At 37.9% G+C, this 19,516-nt stretch overlaps 1 protein-coding gene across 2 annotated transcripts in view; it reads left to right on the top strand.

Annotated features, from left to right (window-relative positions):
- Nucleotides 1-19,516, top strand: part of LOC108043611 (rabankyrin-5) — a 125,661-nt gene that overhangs the window by 105,530 nt on the left and 615 nt on the right. Inside the window, exons 3-6 of one of the 2 annotated variants that reach the window (XM_044457432.1) lie at nucleotides 16,818-16,952; nucleotides 17,000-17,094; nucleotides 17,150-18,015; nucleotides 18,071-19,490. In XM_044457432.1, the coding sequence (XP_044313367.1) occupies nucleotides 16,818-16,952; nucleotides 17,000-17,094; nucleotides 17,150-18,015; nucleotides 18,071-19,490 (2,516 nt within the window). Of the gene's footprint in view, nucleotides 1-16,817; nucleotides 16,953-16,999; nucleotides 17,095-17,149; nucleotides 18,016-18,070; nucleotides 19,491-19,516 lie in introns of those variants that run through there. The other variant, XM_044457433.1, reaches the window with a different exon arrangement.

Raw genomic sequence — 19,516 nt, 5'->3', positions numbered from 1 at the left:
TCAAGACAATGCTCCCCTACAACACCCATAAGCTTTTAGAGTCTAACCTCTACGACAGAAAATTTGCTGTGAGATGCAACACTGCTATAACTGACGATTTCACTATTGGAGCTGGAGTTCCTCAAGGTAGCGTGCTTGGGTCAACATTATATGTCCTCTACACAGCAGACATCCCAACAAGCACACGACTTACAACATCTACGTTTGCTGATGATACAGCTATTCTCAGCCGCTCAAAACGCCCGATGCAAGCAACTGCGCAGCTAGCTCTTCATCTGGTCGATGTTGAAAATTGGCTATCAGATTGGCGAATTAAAGTGAACGAACAAAAATGCAAGCACGTTACGTTCACCCTCAACAAGCAAAACTGCCCGGCATATTGAAGCCAAAATAACACACCTAAAGCTAAAAGCCAGTAGCCTTCATTGGCTTATCAACGCTCGGTCTCCCTTAGCCTTGAATATAAAGTTCTGGTGTATAACTCGGTACTAACGGTACTACGGCGCTCAGCTATGGGGAATGCCAGCAATAGCAATATTCACATAGTCCAGCGAGCTCAGGCGAAGATCTTGAGAACCGTGGTAAGTTCGCAACGAAAACATACATCGCGACTTAAACATTCTAGCAGTCAAAGAAGTGTTCGCAAAAAAGAGGGAAAAGTACTTTACCAAGCTTTCGTTGCACCCTAACCACCTGGCGAGAGGTCTTACAAGGTTGACGAACCAATCACGCCTTCGTCGCAATGACTTACCTACCCAGCGACCGACTTGAGGGACGCGCAACCAGAATGCAGTCTTATTATACTGTTAGTTAAATTTTAATGTTAGGATTCGTAAACTTATTGTAAGTCTCAAAATTAAGAGAAGATTCAATAAATAAAAGCAAAGTTAAAAACAAAAAAAAAGAAAAAAGATTACGATAATCGTAATACAATCGTTTCTGCCCTTTATTTTTCGCTTTGAGTACTATGAGCGTACTCTGAAGTACAGGTCTTGATAATCTTCTCTTCGGCCCACTCTTCAGCCGCCTGCGCAACTTCTATCTTCTGTTTCGTTTAAGGAATACGTCGTGGATGTTGAAATACTGGCTACTCGGTAAGTAAAATCTGTATCTCAGCCGGACAATGAATATTCTGATTCAGTTGTATTCATTTATCATGTGTTTCACGACACATCTCAACTCTAAATCCTGCGTACTTTCTATCTGCACAAACACACATTCAACAACTCTGTGAATGAGTTCATTTCTTATTCTTGTTCGAGAATTTGACGCTTTCGTCCTGTGATTACCTGACTGTCTAATCTGCGAACCAACTCTGAACCGTCCTTTGTCCTTTGTCATTTTCAGATTACGTCCGATATCGCGTAGTTCTGCAACGTGCATTGGCGAAATCTCTTGCATATTCATTTTTAAGACTATACAATAAAAGAGTAATAAAATGGTTATAATGTTACGTTAACTTAATAGCTTTATGCACTGTTTGATATTATGCAAGAATGCAAACTTAACATTACTTAAACTTCAGTTACTATTAACACAAAATTACGATTCAATTTCAAATTGTGTTCTTGTATTTTTGTCTCAGTCTCTTCGGCTTAAAAAGATTAGTAATTTTTGTTGTTCTTCCATGCCTCCGATTTCTGCCCGTAGAAATCTTTTCTCGCCTTCCTTTAACTTTTGTTCATCTACATGGACTTTCTGTGTATATAAGGCATAATATCCAGTCTGGGGCGAGCGGTGAAACAATTATCAGGTTGTCAATTATCTCCGCTTTTTTTTTGGTTTTTGAATTTGGCGGCTTTGTGCAAAGCGCTACATATCGGAATCGGGCAATGCTATATATCGATTGAACGCTCTTGACATAACCTACAAAAACGACGTTATTCATATAATGAATTTCATAACAAGTTTGGTTATTGAATTGAAAAGTTATACATGTTCGTAAAAGGTAAATCCGCTAGAGAAACATTCCGTGAGATTAATGGTGTTTTAGGGGATGGTACTCTATCACTTCGAACCGCGAAGGAATGGTTTCGACGACTCAGAGCCGGTGAAAACGACACCATGGATATGCGCTGTTTTAAAGTTTTCCTTCGTTAAAGGTAAATCCGCTAGAGAAACTTTCCGTGAGATTAATGGTGTTTTAGGAGATGGTACTCTATCTCTTCGAACCGCGGAGGAACGGTTTCGACGATTCAGAGCCGGTGAAAGCGACACCATGGATAAGCCAGACGGCGGAAGACCTGTGACGACGAATACCGATCAAATCATGGAAAACATCGAGCTAGACCGACATGTGACATCTCGTGACAGCGCCGATGAGATAGAAGTTAGTCACCAAACCGTTTTAAACCATCTGCAGAAGACTGGATACAAAAAAAAGTTGGATATTTGGGTGCCGCATGATTTGACGTTGGACAGAATCAACGCCTGCGATATGTAGCTGAAACGGAATGACCCATTTTTTAAGCGGATGGTGACTGGCGACGAAAAATGTATCACATACGACAATATCAAGCGAAAACGATCGTGGTTGAAGGCCGGTGAATCGTCCAAAACAGTGGCCAAGCCGGGATTGACGGCCAGGAAAGTGCTTGGTGGGATTGGAAAGGAATCATACACTATAAGCTGCTTCCATATGGCCAGACGCTAATTTCTACCATCTACTACGCATCGACCAGAAGCGACCAGAATTGGCCAACAGGAAGGGTCTAGTGTTTCACCAGGACAACGCTAAGGGAACTCGGATGGGAGCCGATATAGCCCGGACATAGCGCCAAGTGTCCTGTCCATGGCAAATGCCCTTACTGGTGCTCAAAAGAGGGTTGTGAAAAGTGGCTGTCAGAGTTTTTCGCAAATAAGGAGGGAAGTTTCTACGAGGGGGGTATTATGAAGTTGCTGTCTAAATGAGAACACATTATCGAACAAAACGGCGGATATTTTATCTAAATCCGGTCACTGTATCAATTTTTATAAAGCATTTAATAAAGAGCAAAAATGCTGAAGGGAGTTATTTGAAAACCTAATATATGCTTTAGAATATCCAACCGCGTTAGTATCTGCACTACCGGTATCTGGTTTTAGATAGCATACGAATAGTGGCAGCGATTCAGTCGGCGAAACCAATCGTAACACCGCCTATGATATATTGCCTGGTATATGATGCACTGATCGCAGTAGTAGCGTATGCCACTCCTCTTTTCGATGGCATCGCGAAACAGGTCTGAATAGTCCAGACACTTGGCGTGATAGATTTGCTCGCATTTATGACTAGGAATACTCAGCTTCCCAATCAAAATAACTTTCTTGCAGTTTTGAATAAACAGAAAGTAAGTTTCACGCTTTACACCGATTACCTTGAAACGAGATACCTTGAAACGAGATAGACAGAGAACGATTGAGATGGATCGGGAGATTAACTCAGTTATTAGGCTTCTCTAAAGTGCTAAATCGGGATCGGAGTTTTGCCATTCTAACAACTCTCCAACGATGTTCTACTTCTCTGAAAGAATTTCGAAGAGAAGAATAAAGAGTTTTACCGCGCCGATCTCTTACGTAGGCATATTTGTGCCCCACCCTAAAGGACTTGGGCCGAGGTAAAAGAATCTCACCCCTTGAATGCGTTTCTTCCATGACATGATCAGTTTACTTTAACCTTTTAATTATATCAATGAAAATATAGATATATATAATGTAGAATAGCAATAATTGAAGTTCAAAAAGATAACAAAAATTTAACTCACTAAAAAATGTGAATCAAAAATAGCAGATAAGTTTAAGGTAAAGTAAATCAAACATACTCCTAGCTTATATTCTAAAAAGCATTGGTCTAATAAAGGCAAATTAATATATAAATACAAGATATATATACAAGACTTATACAGGCCAGGAACGTTAAATTGTCACTCAGCGTTGAGATCTTTCCTTATAAAATATATGTGCATTTGCTTTCCCATTGATATAATCTTAATGTGGCACATTTCATTTATTTTTGTTTAGTTATTTTGTTTTTGACAGAAGCTTTTCAAATTATCTTAAATATATGTGTATGTTCAGTTATACACTCATTATTTTAAAAATCAGTATTAAGGATCTGATCTTTCAGAACCAGTTCAAAGGATGTAGATTAGTTGATGTTAACATTTTTTTTTTTTTATTATAGTTGATTGAAAAGTCGTTTGGTGTGTTTAGTTTGAAAATTATATCTACATTTTTATTTACTCTAACTCCTGAGTCGTTTGACATCTTGTTTTCTATGCTTGTCGGAGATATCGCCGCATTCGCCAATATTTACCAGTGCTGAGCCTCCAAGCGGCATTTCTAGTCCACACTCATTCTATATCCTCACGTTTTTATAGAAATGTACAGACAATTTTCGTTAACTTCATTTAACACAAAGAATAGTTAAAGTTGCGACTCTTATAAATTTCTCAATAAATTTCTGAATTATTTCTATGCTTGCCAATATCCGTTATGTTATTTAGATTAAGATTTTTCATGCCAATTTTTAAGCACATTCTATCAATAAATTCTAATCTTTTAATCCTTTTGTCTTCCTTAACTAATGTTTTTCTTATTCTGTTCTTATAATTATTTATATAAGTTTTCAGCCATACTTGCTCTTCGTTTATGTATTAAAATTATTTTTCGGTGTTCTTGCATCTACAGCATTTAAATTTTTTGAGGCTTCAAACTCGTTGGGGTCAGGAGGTTAGCTTATTCCTCCTATTTTCTTTTCTGAAAATGATGTAATTTAGCTTTAGCTGTTCGACTCTTTTCCTCATTTAAGGATATATTTTTGCTTGAAATGCAAATTTCATATAATCGTGTTTATTATTATTAAAAAATTATGAGTTCTACTTGTACGTTATTCAAGCCAATTTTTTTTCCTTTTCTTGTTATTTTATTGTTCTATAAATTTGGAGGAGTGGAGTCCAGTTTTTCGACCATTGAGTTTTTTACTGTGAAAAAGACGTAAAGGATAAGAAATCTTTAAGCTTGTTTGACGATAGTTCCACTCGTTGGTCGCAAATTATTTTATTCGGCATTCCAAAGAATACAATAAAACTTGTCATTAATCGGACCATATTTAACTGTATCTGGTTTGAATTGTATACCCCCAGGCATATCTACATTCTACAGAATGAGAAGTGCAACAGGATGTGTTCGCGCGAGCTCCGGAAAAAATAAACAAAGTGGATGTAGTGTTATTGAATTACTCGAGGTCATACGTTGGTTATATTTTAATTTCTTCTATAACACAACGATTTATTCCACTTAACTTTCATCACACTTACACTCCCTGGGGAGTGAACCCGACTATGATAGGACTAGCTAGTTTCGTCTGCACGTCCCCTCAGACTCATTAGCTATCTACGGGGATGGAAGCAGAGCGTCAGGAGGCAGGGAGTGTAAGTGTGATGAAAGTTAAGTGGAATAAATCGTTGTGTTATAGAAGAAATAAAAAAAATATCACCAACGTATGACCTCGAGTAATTCAATAACACTACAATTATTGTTTACAAGGTCGATACAAAACCAACATAAACGAAAGTGGATGTATTAAAAACAAATAAAATATAAAAACAAAACTGGTGTGTAACAAAATAAGTTAAAAGACGCTTAAAACACATAAAAATATAGAAACCCGACTCTTCTGACAGTCGATACCTAAAGGTCTTCCTTTCTCATTGTAAAACCATCCACCATCAGATTCTACAATCGCACCAAAAGTAACAGCAACAACTACAGCAACGGCAGCAAAATCAACAACATCCACAGCAATGGCTCTTATCGCGAAATGGACTGCGATGTCTTCGCTGTAGCGCCAAATACAACGGCAGCAAAAACTATGACATCAAAACAAAACCAAAACAATATTCAACAAGCGGGCACGGCCAAACAAACCGGCATGGATCGCTACGGTGGGTAAGAAGCATAAAATAGTCCTTGTCCAACGAGACAACGAATTACCCGGGAGCAACAACAACAAATTTGCTCTTCTAGCTGAAACTCAACCAGAACTGGGTCAAGAGACCCAACCAAAACCAAAGCTCCCACCAATTTACATAAGGGAGAAAAGTTCGAACGGCCTGGTCAACAAAATTATTGCGCTGCTCGGGGACGGAAATTTTCACTAAACTGAATATTCACGAAACCAAACTTCAGACAAAATCTGAAGAACATTTCCGAGCTGGGTTCAAATACACGTTCCAACTAAAAAGCATCAAGGGCTTGCAAGTTGTACTAAAAGGAATCGATCCCATCGTAGCCCCAAATTAAGTTATCGATGCCCTCAAAGAAAACGGTTTTTCTGCAAAGAACGTTGGTTACATCATTAACAAAAGCAAAAAGCCGCAACCACTCTTCATGGTAGAGCTGGAGCCAGACAGCAGAGTCTTGAAAAAAAATGAAGTACATCCTATTTATAACCTGCAATACCTATTGCACCGAAGAATAAAGGTGGAAGAGCCACATAAAAGGAACGGCCTAGTGAAATTCACAAACTGTTTGGAGTATGAACACACCAGGACATACTGCACATTTCGATCATTCTGCGTAGTTTGTAGAGATTTTCACAATTCCAACAAGGAAGATCCCCAAAATAAGAAATGTGAAAACTGCAGAGGAAATCACACGGCAAACTACAGGGGATGTGTTTCAACAAGGAGTTGAAAAACCGCGTGCGGCGACAACAACGCGCCATCAAAATACTCAAAACGATGATGCTGCCCGCCTCGCTTTACAATTTCTGAAGGACAATCTCTTCATAGCATCAGGAGACTTTAATGCCCAACATACGCACTGGGGATCACGACTCGTGGCTCCCTAAGAAAGGCAATTATAATTATATATATGCAAAAAACTGGACTATGTTTTCCCTGGTAGCCCCACATACTGGCCAGCAGACCCCAGAAAAGTCCCAGACTTAATAGATTTTGCGGTGACAAAAAACATTCCAAGCAACATAATAAACGCCAAAGCGCTTTTGTACCTTTCATCAGACCATTCGCCAGTGCTAAAAACTCTTATTCAAGCCCAGAAACTACAGATCACCCCCAGAGACTAACCTCGCACAGAACCAACTGGTTAAAGTATATAAAAAGTATGTAAGTTCCCACATCGAACTAACCCCGCAGCTCAACATCGAAGCAGACATCGACTGCTCCACTGATGCTCTTGAAGATGTACTCCTGGCAGCAACACAACAACATCTGACGACAACACTATCGAAGCTGGTGTCCCGCAAGAAAGCGTTCTTGGGTCTACTCTGTTCGTCCTATATACATAAAATAATCCTATGAGCAGCTAACAACATCTACGTTCGCTGACGACACTGTAATCCTAAGTCACTCGAGGTGCCCACATGGAGCAACAACACAACTAGCTAATCACCTCATCGTAGTTGAGAGAGGGCTATCTGATTGGCGTATAAAAAAAAAAAAAATTCTACTGTATATTAATAGCTCGATCGGCCCTGCGCCTGGACTACAAGCCTATCTGGACATATGGCTCCCAGTTATGGGGGAACGCGAGGAGCCGAAACATTGACATCATACAGCCTGCAAAATCGAAAATCCTGAGGGCTATCAGTGGGGAACTATGGTGAACTATGTGATGAAGGCAAGAGCTAATAAAGATCTAGTGCAGTGCTTCAGATGCCAAGATTTCGGACATACTCGGAACTACCGCCGTAAAGCTCCAGTTTGCGGCAAATTCTCTGGTGTCCATACCACGGGTTCCAAAGAATGTCAGCTAATATGTAATGAGAAGTCGATCTGTGCCAATTGTGGCGAAGACCACATTTCCAGCTTTAAGGGCTGTCCTGTCCGAATTAACCTAAGCTCAACCTAGACGCAAGATTACCAAGAGACGGATTGCCGAATAGCAACAGACATAATTTTGCCGCTTATCAAGTAGACAAAGCACAATTTATCTCGAATGCTACTGTGAAAAACGGCTTCTCCTACGCTGATATGGTAAGGCCAAAAGAAGGAAAACAAGTCAATGCGCATTCAACCCAGGATAGGTTGCGATTAGTCGATCATCCCCAGAACCACAATGTCAATGTCAATAATAAATTTAATATGCTGGAGAATGCAATCTACGACCTAATTACAAGAATGGACAAACTAATTCAGGAAACGATGGAAACAAATAAATTCTTTCGAGACCTGGTACATAAACTAATCTCAAAATGATTCCATCCTTTTTTAAAATCGGATTATGGAACGCACGAGGACTGGTCAGAAACAATGAAGAACTCAGACTTTTCATCAGCGCTAATTCAACTGATATCATGTTAATTACAGAAACCCACTTGCGCCCTGGCTATAAAGTTTATTTACCGGGTAGGACCAATACTACGCTAATCATCCGAGTGGCAGTTTTGATTCGTTCAGTCATTGTTCATTCCCAGAATGAACCTACCTCCAGCGCTAGCATACAAACTGCCAGTGTAAGTGTGTCAACTAATGGTGAATGCTTCAAAATCTCTTCTGTATATATACCTCTAAATGAGCCATGGTGTAAAGCTTATTTTGACCATCTATTGTTATCCTTTGGCAACAAGTTCATCATTGGTCGTGATTTTAATGCAAAGCATCCATGGTGGGGCCACTTTAGGTCATGCTCTCGAGGGAAGCACTTGTAAGAGTCCATTTCCAGCAGTAATTGCCAAATTCTTACTACGGGGGAGCCAACGATTTATTCCTATAACACTCGACTTACACCCTCTGCTCAAGATTTTTTTGTTGTTAATGGGATTGCTCTAAATTTATTCCTATAACACTCGACTTACACCCTCTGCTCAAGATTTTTTTGTTGTTAATGGGATTGCTCTAAATAAGCTATCTGTTGAAATTAAATATGAGCTCTCCTCGGATCACTTACCAGTTGTAGCCACATTATACAAAGCACCGCAATTTATACCGAAGAGGCAAGTTATACTCTCACATGCATCCAATGTTGATATTTTTAAATCTGAACTAGATAGAAAAATAAACCTCAACTCAATCGTCTTTGACTTTCAAAGTGAACGGTCGTGTTTTTTTTTCTGCGCTACGAATTTTGCATTTTGTTTTCGTTTATTCCCATCGGTGGGTTTTATCAAAACAATTTTAATTCTCTTCCGGTTTATTTAAACATAAATTTAAACTCCGTTCGCTTCGCGAGTGCACTTTGTATCTAATACTAATAAATTGTTTTAGTTTACGTAATTCTTATCTGTGTTTTCTTTTCTTATAACCCCGCCGTTTCTCTTTTGTGCATGCACTTTAACTTATTTACGCTCCCGCTCTCTTGCTCTCTTTGCTTTTGAAAGTTCTAAGCGTGCAGTTTCTCTTGCGGTACTTATAACTGCTCGCTTACAAATTTCAATTCGCTTTCTTGGTACAGTGGTAAATAAATAAAATGAATAATACAAATTTAGTCTGCTTCTGCAAAAAATGCAGCCTCGTAATCAGGGCTGACCAGTCTAATATGACTTTCTGGCTGCGTGAAAATATGGTGCACACCAAGTGCGCTGGCGGGACAAGTGATGACCTTTCAAAGGGGCCCAATTTGCAGTTTTGTTGTGACGCTTGTGTCGAGGTTGCGAACGAGATGAAATCGTTCATGCGCCAAACTAAAGGCGGCCTGATGGGGCTGATTAGCTGTTTCGGAGTGGCTAGAGATAGTTTTCGCCGAGCTGATGATCTCCTCTCTGCGCTGGACTCGCAGTTTAATAGTCGTAAGCTATTAGAAGAGTCCCCTAAGCGCAGCAAACCCTCAAATGTTGCTAAGATCAGCAGCTAAAAAAGATTCGGTATCCGAACAATCCGTTACAGAATGCATGCAACCAGGGACTTCTAAGAATTCCGATTTGTCCGTAGTGGTTTCACAATTAGGGGATCCACCTATCTCTCAGAATGTAGCATCTCCACCACAAGGGACTACTGAGTCCGGACAACCGGCTCAAGTTGGTTTTGCAGAAACAATGTCTGCTCCACCAAAATCCCTTACAGTGGTTCCACTAAAGAAACAAATTTTTGTTTCTCGGCTTTCCCCTGATCAAACATCTTCTGATGTATTGTCTTATATACAAGACAAAACTAAACCGATTGTAATAGTGTAAAGGTGGAAAAGTTTAAGTTTTCTTATGCTAGAGACATTTCATCTTTCAAGATAACTGTCCCTAACGAGCTTTTTGAAGCCATATGCTCGGGCGACTTTTGGCCGGATAATATGGTTGTAAAAGAGTTCGAGGCTAAGATAAAGAAGAAGGGGCCCGTGGGAGTAAAACTTCCTAGTCGAGGCCAAACCAGTGTACCAATTTCAAAAAACTAACTTCTAACCTCCTTCTTTCCTATCAGAATGCAAGAGGTTTGCGTTGCAAACTCACTAAATTGTATTCTGATAGCCTTTTCTTTGCATCTCATATTATTGTGTTCACAGAAACCTGGTTAAAACCGGAGATCTTTAGCTCCGAAGTTTTTCCAGGTAAGTACACAATATATAGGTATGACCGTCCCTCTAGACGGAGAGGTGGAGTCTTAATTGGAGTTGATTCAAACTTCCCGTCTGAGGAGTTATTTTTTGATGAATTCAATACCATTGAATTTATTTGTGTAAAGTTATCGCTTCCTGGTAACTTTATATACATAACTTGCTCATATATTCCGCCGTTGTCTGAACTTCCTGATTATTTAAATCACCTATCCGTTATTAAATCCGTTGCAAATAAGCTTTCCGATAGGGATCAGTTGATAGTTCTAGGTGATTTTAATATACCTGGAGTTACTTGGTCCACTGAGGATGGATCGAATGTCTTACTACCTATAGCACAGCATGATTTTATTGATGGCCTGCTTGACATATCTCTATCTCAAGTAAACCATGTTCGAAATTCATTAGGTCATTTGTGTTTTGTATCAAATCCTGAAGGTGTGTTCCTGTCCAGAGTAGCACCACTCACGCAACCTGAAGATCCATATCACCCAACAATCGAACTTTCATTTGATACGGGTAGAGTTATGGAAGAAAAATCAGAAAAATCCGAACGAATGCCTTGTTTTCGCAAGGCAGACTTTCTGAGGCTAAATAATTTTATCTCTGGCTTTAATTGGTCTGATCTTTACTTATGCATTAATATGTCCGATGCAGTTAATGTTTTTTACACTGCAATAAACTCATTTTTTTATTCCTGTGTTCCGTGGTACTATCCGTGAACTTCCAATAAATCACCTTGGTTTAGCAAAGAGTTGACACACTTAAGAATTGTAAAGTCCAGACTTTTTAGGAAATATAAAAATACCGGTTCTCAATCTGTTTTTACTAGAAATTTAAGTGCTCGGTCAAGATTTACCGTGCTTAATGCTCAGTGTTATAATAGTTACTTAAACCGTTGTAAGGTCCAGTTCTCTCAGGACCCGAAACAGTTTTATAATTTTGTTAACACCAAGCGTAAATCTAATTCTTTTTCTTCCTCGCTGTCGTTCGAAAACATGACGGCAACCACAGATCAGGCAATATCCGATTTATTTGCCAAATTTTTTCAAAAGACCTACTCTACTTTAGATTATTCATCACAGCCTTATTCTTACACCATATCCAAGTCAAACCTCATATTCTGTCCCACTTTAACAGAAAGCTCTCTTCTTTTGGATCTTCTTCGTATTAAGCCTGTTTATTCGCCAGGGCCCGATGGTATTCCTGGGTGCGTGCTTAGCTATTGCGCTAAGGCCCTGTGCAAACCTCTTCACAAGTTGTTTACCTTATCTCTAGAAACCTCCCAATTCCCAAATATTTGGAAGGAATCATTTGTTATTCCTCTTTTCAAAAAAGGTAACAAGTTAGAAGCCAGTAACTACAGAGGTATTTCTAAGTTGTCAGCTATTCCTAAGCTTTTTGAAAAAATTATTACTCCTCATTTGACTCTGTAAATCACTTACTTCTCATTCAAAAACTTGTCCTTTTAGGTTTTCCAGTTGATCTGCTTAAATGGATTTCGAGTTATCTAAATGGCAGGTCACAAAGGGTCCTTTTTAAAAATTCAATTTCTGAAATTCTCCGTGTTACCTCCGGTGTCCCACAAGGGAGCCATCTGGGTACGTTACTTTTTACATTATTTATTAACGATCTTCCCTCAATTATAAGTCATTCTCGCAGATGATGTTAAGTTGTGCCTGCAGTATAAGGACATTTCCTGCCATTTAAAATTACAATCCAATCTAGATAATTTTCAAAACTGGTGCCGAGATAATTTACTAAATTTAAACGGTTCCAAGTGCAAGCTGATGACTTTTTATCGGGCCAATCCAATATGCGCGACTTACACGTTAAGAGGCAGCTCTTTGGATAGAATAACTCTTGTAAACGATCTTGGCGTTCTCTTGGACCCTAAACTAAAATTTTGTAATCACATTTCGTCCATGGTTAATAAAGCCAGAGGAGTGCTTGGATTTATTAAAAGGTGGTCAAAAGAATTCGATGATCCTTATTTGACTAAAACTTTATTTATTTCGCTAGTCCGTCCGATTCTGGAGTATGGGTCTCCCGTCTGGAGTCCACAATACGGAATACATATTGGTCGTATTGAATCTGTACAAAAAACTTCCTTCTTTTTGCTTTACGTCGCCTAAACTGGGATGCAAATCTTATCTTACCTTCTTATTCTAGTAGACTTCTTTTGATTAATTTACCATCCCTAGCCAACCGTAGAACGATGCTTGGTACTATCTTTATTTATAACCTTATACATGGTGATATTGACTGCCCCGACTTGTTAAGTCGGCTAAACTTTTCTGTGCCAAGTAGATTAACTAGAAATTATTTTCCCCTAATTTTAAATCATTGTAGATCTAACTTTGCCTTGCATGAGCCTTTCAGAGTATTATGTTCTGACTATAATAGACTTTTTCCTGTAATATCAAATCTTGACTCTCTGCCGCTCCTAAAACGATTGATACTTGCTTCATTGGCACAAGATTGATCTAACTATTACTTTTTTCCCCGGACCTTTACCTTTATTTTTCTATCTCGCGTCTATCTTATCGCGAATCGTGCCGTACGATACACGGCTGCGCCCCTCAGTCGGTTGGGCGGGTAAGTGGGCCGTGGGACTCCGTGCAAAAAAAAAAAAAAAAAAAAAATATTGGAAATAAACAGTCCAGAAGATATAGAAGATGCGATATCACTGTTCATGAAAAAACCTACGTCCCAGAATTCAGCCAACCAACACCGACGATCTGGCCTTTCGCAAAGTGCTGACGCGCTCTTACGCTTGAAGAGAAGAGTCAGAAAAGAATATGTAAGAACAGGTGACATGCGTATTCACCACATGTATAAAAGGTTGTCAAACAGACTTCACAAAGTTCTTGCCAAAATAAAACAAGGCAACTCACTAGCCGTTTTAAAAGAATTTCAACTTCAAAGTAAAAAAATACATAAACTAACATTTTAAGCAAAATATGCGATGCTCTCTGGTACGTGAGGAACAGGGACATTGAACAGGACCTACGGGTTCCCAAGGTAGGCGATGCCCTTCAAACGAATGCAGCCAGCTATGTTCGACGCCTAACAAGTCACTTAAAAGGTGCTACCCTACGGATCCCCCTTCCAGGATTATATAAAAACGAAAAGAAATATTTAAATTAAAACAAAACTTTTATGTAACTATAATAAGATATAATGTAACTCCAATATATAATTTGATTAAGCTGCCCCATAGGTAGCAGAAAACTAGTTTAAGACACATAATCCATTAAACAAATAAAACAAATTTTTTTTTAATTTGTTAGCTGAGTATCCTATAGCCAAGGCATTTGACAAAAGCTTTTCTCCTTGGTTTCGACTTTAATTTGGTGATATCCGTTTGCTAAGTCAAGAGTTAAAAAATATTTTGCGTTGCTTAAGCTAAATAATAGATCAAGTTTTTCATTTAATTATCTATTATTATTACTACTATTATCCATTTTCGTTCTCCGTCCTTTTGGATACTAATCATACTGGTGCACATCATGACGAACGGCTGTGTCGTAATATTTTTTGATCTACGAGTTTTTCCAGTTGCTTCTTTACTCCGTGTCTTTTATTAACTGAATTCCTATATGGTTTAATATATACCGGTATGTGGTCTGTAATTGGTATATAATGCTTAACGGCATTAGCGAAATAAAGGTTATCTCCTTAGGGGAATACGGATGGATATTTTTTTCAAACATTTAATAACTCTTTTCGTTTAGGAGATTTGTCCTGATTTTGTTAAATTATATTTTCTTATTGTGGTACCAATATGCTGTTTATTTCTACATGTTGCCCCAGCTTATAAATAAATTAAACTTCTAAGGTAAGTGTTTTGTTCGTGATGTTCATTTTTAGCTATGGTTTAATATTATCATTTTTTTTAACTTTATCAAACGTTTGTTTTATTGTAACATGAGAAGGCTTGAATATATATTTAACAAATTTAAAGCAATGTGGAACAGAACAAAATCCAATTCTGTCAAAAACCGACATTGAATCAAAATAGAGGATGTCCTATATTAAGTCTTTTGCAGTGCTCAGAATTAAATATTCATAAGTTTTAATTGGAACTCATTGAGGATATTATCGCTCTTTTGCTTCTATTGGTGGATTTAATGGTTGACTTAATGTTGGCCGTTCCTTGCAATGAGTTTATTAAAAAATTAGGCCCATGTTGTTCTTTAAAATTTCACTGGTACGAAAGCCTCTGGAAATTATGTCACCTGGATTTTGTGCTGTAACTAACAGACTTTATTTGCGACAAAACAATTTAAAATAGATCATCCACTGAAGTATTGTTTTTAAGTATGTGCAAAAAAGTTATTGCTAGTGTAGCGGGCAGCTGTGGCTGAAACTTTCTGAATGTTTTTTTAAAGTAAGTACACAACTCCAGATTGGGCGTGCCAAATAACAAGCTTGTATTTATTGTGTGTGATCTAACGAAATTCATGGATTCTGTGATGCATCTGAACGAGCATAGAGCTAGTGCTCGTTTAGATGCATCACAGAATCCATGAATTTTGGCTTATCGACGTGTGTACAAAATAATGCATTTTTATACCCGTTACTCGTAGAGTAAAAGGGTATATTGTATTCGTGCAAAAGTATGTAACAGGTAGAAAGAAGCGTTTCCGACCCTATAAAGTATATATATTCTTGTTCAGGATCACTAGCCGAGTCGATCTAGCCATGTCCGTCTGTCCTTCTGTCTGTCTGTCCGTATGAACGCTGAGATCTCGGAAACTATAAAAGCTAGAAGATTGGGTAGATTTTAGGAGTTCCTACGCAGCGCAAGTTTGTTTCAAAATGGTGCCACGTCCCCTCTGACGCCCACAAGCAGCAAGCTGTGGCCACAGTTTTGATGCTATTATGAAAATTTTAATTGAAATGTATTTGTTTCGTCAATAGTTATCGATTGGCCTAAGAAAAGTTTGCCACGCCCACTCTAACGCCCAAAAACCCATTGTGCAAACATTTAGACATTAATATACATAATACTATTTAAGAATGTATGTGTTTAGCCAATATAAGTATGTATGTTTAATATTTTTAGTCAATTTATTACAAGAAGAATCAATGAATCAAAATATCCAAAAATAGAGAAAAGTGCTAATCGTGACCTTCGTAATCTTGATTTTGCGGGGGCTGCAACGAGAACAATGCGGTGTTTTTGCAAAACTATTTATTTATAAATTAATAGTTAAATTTTGTTTATTTTTCGCTTTGAATTATATTTGATTTTGGTAGATACATCCCATAAGTATGTGTTTGCACGCCTATATATTTTAAATCTATAGTCCACAAAATGCAGACAAATTTAAACAATTGATTTAGTAATTGTGTTTTTGCAATTGTAACTTTTTTGGAAAAATTACAAACGTATAAAATCAATATCAATCTGGGACTTGCCTAATAAAAATGAATCAATCAATAAAATCAATCAATGAATCAAAATATCAAAAAATAGAGAAAAGTGCTCATCGTGACCTTCGTAAACTTGATTTTGCGGAGGCTGCAACGAGAACAATGCGGTGTATGAGTCCGCTTTTTCTGCTCTACACAATAAAAATCATTTGTACCTGAGTCTCCACAGCAATCATCCTCTGTTAGTGTTTGGGTATCACAAAGGCTTCAAAACTAGATTTCTAGAATTTGCAATTACAGTTCAGCACTGTCCTTTAAGTTTTTTTGTTATTCTTTCTATGGTCGCATGCTTTAGCCTCAGTTTCACTAGTTGATCTTATTTTGGACACTTGCAAGGTCTCTTGAAGTTCAGATGACTCGTTTATGATAGTTTTGTCTCATTTAAGGTTATCTTCTAAATACTGATTTTGTGTATGCACCATATCGCAATAAGTTTGTATATGTGATTGGCTGGCGAATGTGAAATCAAAACAAATAAAAAAGAAGAAAGACTTTGAAAAAGTTTATCACAGAGTTCGTTTGTATTTGCACTTTTTGGTTTTGAAAAAGGATTTTCTTATACGAGAAATAGTGTACTTGCGAATCACTATTTTTGGAACCATAAGCTTACGCCGTGTCTCGAATTAGAAACGATAAGCTGTCGTCGTGCTTACATTTTTCCCTCACCTTCCACATGCCTTGATCTTAGATAAGATAATGTTCCGATCAGAGATACCGATAATATTCCCATAAAAAATGTTTGTCAGATGGGCTAAATTTACATAATTATTAACACTACGAAAGGAGTTTTAATTTTTTGTGCTAAAACAATATCCAAATCAAAAATATTTTATAAGTCTTAGAATAGAGAAACATAATATAATATTTTTTATTTTCTTTGCGTATTTTAGCTTCCACAACTGGTTAATAGTTTTTCTGAAAATGGACTATTGCCTCTTCAAATGGCTTTATCAGCAAAAAATGTTAAAATTGCTCAGACCCTTGTGAAAAGCGGAATGGCGAACATAAATGCTCTTAATATAGAGGTAAGAATTCAGCAAATCTTTCAACTCACTAAATATTTTTTCAACAGGGGTCTACACTGCTAATTGCTGCTTTAAGAAATGGTGACGTTTTTTCGGCAAATTTCCTCTTGGAAGAAAACTGTCTTTTAGACCTTTCGCCTGAGTAAACATAATACAAAAAAATGAAAATAAATTTATTTTAAAATGTAATTTTTTAGCCCATCGTCGGATACTGCATTACATATTATTTGTAATTTCGTTGAATATAGTAATAATCCAGACAATTTTGCGGAAATATTAAAAGTTGGAAAGAATATTTTACTAAGGAATCCAAATGTAAATATTCAAAATGTAAAAGGAGAAACACCTTTGCATATAGCAATAGCCAGACAAAATTCAGAAATGGTATTTCATTTACTTAAAGTTCCAAATATTGATATTAATTTGCGCACTTCCGAAGAAAAGAGTGCCCTGGAACTTAGTTTACTATTGGGAGATCGAGAGTTTAAGATAGCCTCAATGCTTTTAAATATGGGTGCAAACCCAAATCCCAAAAAGTCAAAAACTGGAGATAGCCTACTACAGGTGTTTGCAATGGACGGACATCTAGGGGAGTCCGCAGCAATTTTTTTGGCAGATTTTGCAACTCTTCATCATATGAATTTAAGAGGGTTAACAGCCTTACACATTGCTGCTTCAAAAAACATGCCAAACCTAGTAAAAAAATTGATTGTTAAAGGTGCTCCGTGCAATTTACAATCCATCGAGAGCGATCTTAAATCGGCTTTGCATATGGCAGTTGAAGCTAATGCAGTTAATGCCTTAGAAGCTTTTGTTCAGATAAAAAACGAAATCCCCGATGTTATTGATTTTAATTGCCAAGATATTAATGGCAATTCACCGTTAAGTCTATGCTTAGCTCTTAATAGAACTCAACTGGTACCTATTCTCATCCGAGGCGGCTCAAATGTAAATGCAAAGAATAAGGACAATTTAACACTGTTGCATCAATCAATAAAGAATGGAGACACTGATACATCATTGTTTTTACTAGAGCAAGGTGCAGATTTTACTGCTGTAACAGGTAAATAAATTTATTCAATTTGTATTTTGTTCAAAAACTTTTTTACATTTAATAGATGATCAGGTTTCTGCATTGGAGTTATCGATCGAATACGATCTACCAAGAGTCGTGAATGCCCTTTGCACAAGAGGAATCGCACTAAGACCCGATTCAAAAGGAGTTTCACCACTATGGACAGCATTGGAACTTGCGCATGAAGATGTGGCAAGTGTGCTTGTGCGACACGGAGTTGACACTGACTGCTGGGGCAACGGACCAGAGGGATGCCAACAAACTCTTTTACATCGTGCAATTGATGAAAACAAAGAATCAATTGCTATATTTCTTATTCGAAGTCAATGTGACTTAGACTCCGCACGACAGCCAGGTCCGAATGGTGAGGGTGGAGATGAAGCAAAGGAAAAATCTTCCCCGCTGCATTTATGTTGTCAGTGGGGCCTAACCAAAGTTCTTCAGACACTAATTGATCACGGTGCTAATGTTAACGTAATGGACGCTGAAAACAAATCTCCACTTCATGTAGCTATTGAAAACCAACATGAAGAGATAATAGCCGTTCTTCTTTGTCACCCTATTATAGAACTTAAACTCCGTGATAGGTCCGGAAATACACCTTTTGCAGCCGCCTTAGGTATTCGTAATCACAAGGCCGCCCAACGCATTTTGGATCGATTTCCAACAGCAGCTGAGCAAATGGACCAGCGCGGCAGAAACTTTTTGCATTTAGCAATTATGAAAGACGATTTAGAAAGTGTTTTATTTTTGATAGCTATTCAGGTAGATGTTAATTCTCGAGTACATGATGTCAATCAATCTACGCCCTTACATTTGGCGGCTGCCTCATTTAATGAAATGATAACCAGAAATCTAATTTTAGCTGGTGCCCGTATGAATGAACGGGATGCTGTCCAAAAATTGCCCCTTCATATTGCCATTGAGCGCGGAAATCTTTCCGCTGTATGTGCATTAATTCAAAACAATGCCGACTACGACGCAACAGATGCTGATGGCAATAATGCTTTACACATAGCTGTAAGATGCGGTCAGTTCTTCATTGTACGTGAACTTTTAACAGAATCCAGAGTAAACGCAGAGGCAACAAATTTAAAAGGTCGGAATCCTTTGCATGAATTGTGTCGTGTTGTTGAGGATAATACAGCCGCTCTGATTTGCGAACTATTTCTAGAATGTATGCCAAAATATCCAATTAATATTCCTGACTTGGATGGAAATACTCCGCTGCTGCTTTCCTTTATGAGAGGCCAATCGCCACTTTGTAAAATACTTGTAAAAGCAGGGGCGTGCCTTGGTACCGAAAATAGAGAAGGAGTAAATATTTTTAATTTTAAACTAGCTACAGATCAACTACTTCACAAATTGTTGGACCAATTGCCACAAGAATCATCGTGGTCAGAGTGTGACCTATGCCAGGAATGTACCACAAGGTTTACAATTACTATGCGAAAACATCATTGGTAAGAGCGGATACATATTGATTTAA

The sequence above is a fragment of the Drosophila rhopaloa genome, unplaced genomic scaffold, assembly GCF_018152115.1.
Source record: "Drosophila rhopaloa isolate 14029-0021.01 unplaced genomic scaffold, ASM1815211v1 contig_155, whole genome shotgun sequence".
NCBI lineage: Eukaryota > Metazoa > Arthropoda > Insecta > Diptera > Drosophilidae > Drosophila > Drosophila rhopaloa.
This window is presented reverse-complemented; position numbering and strand designations above follow the sequence as displayed.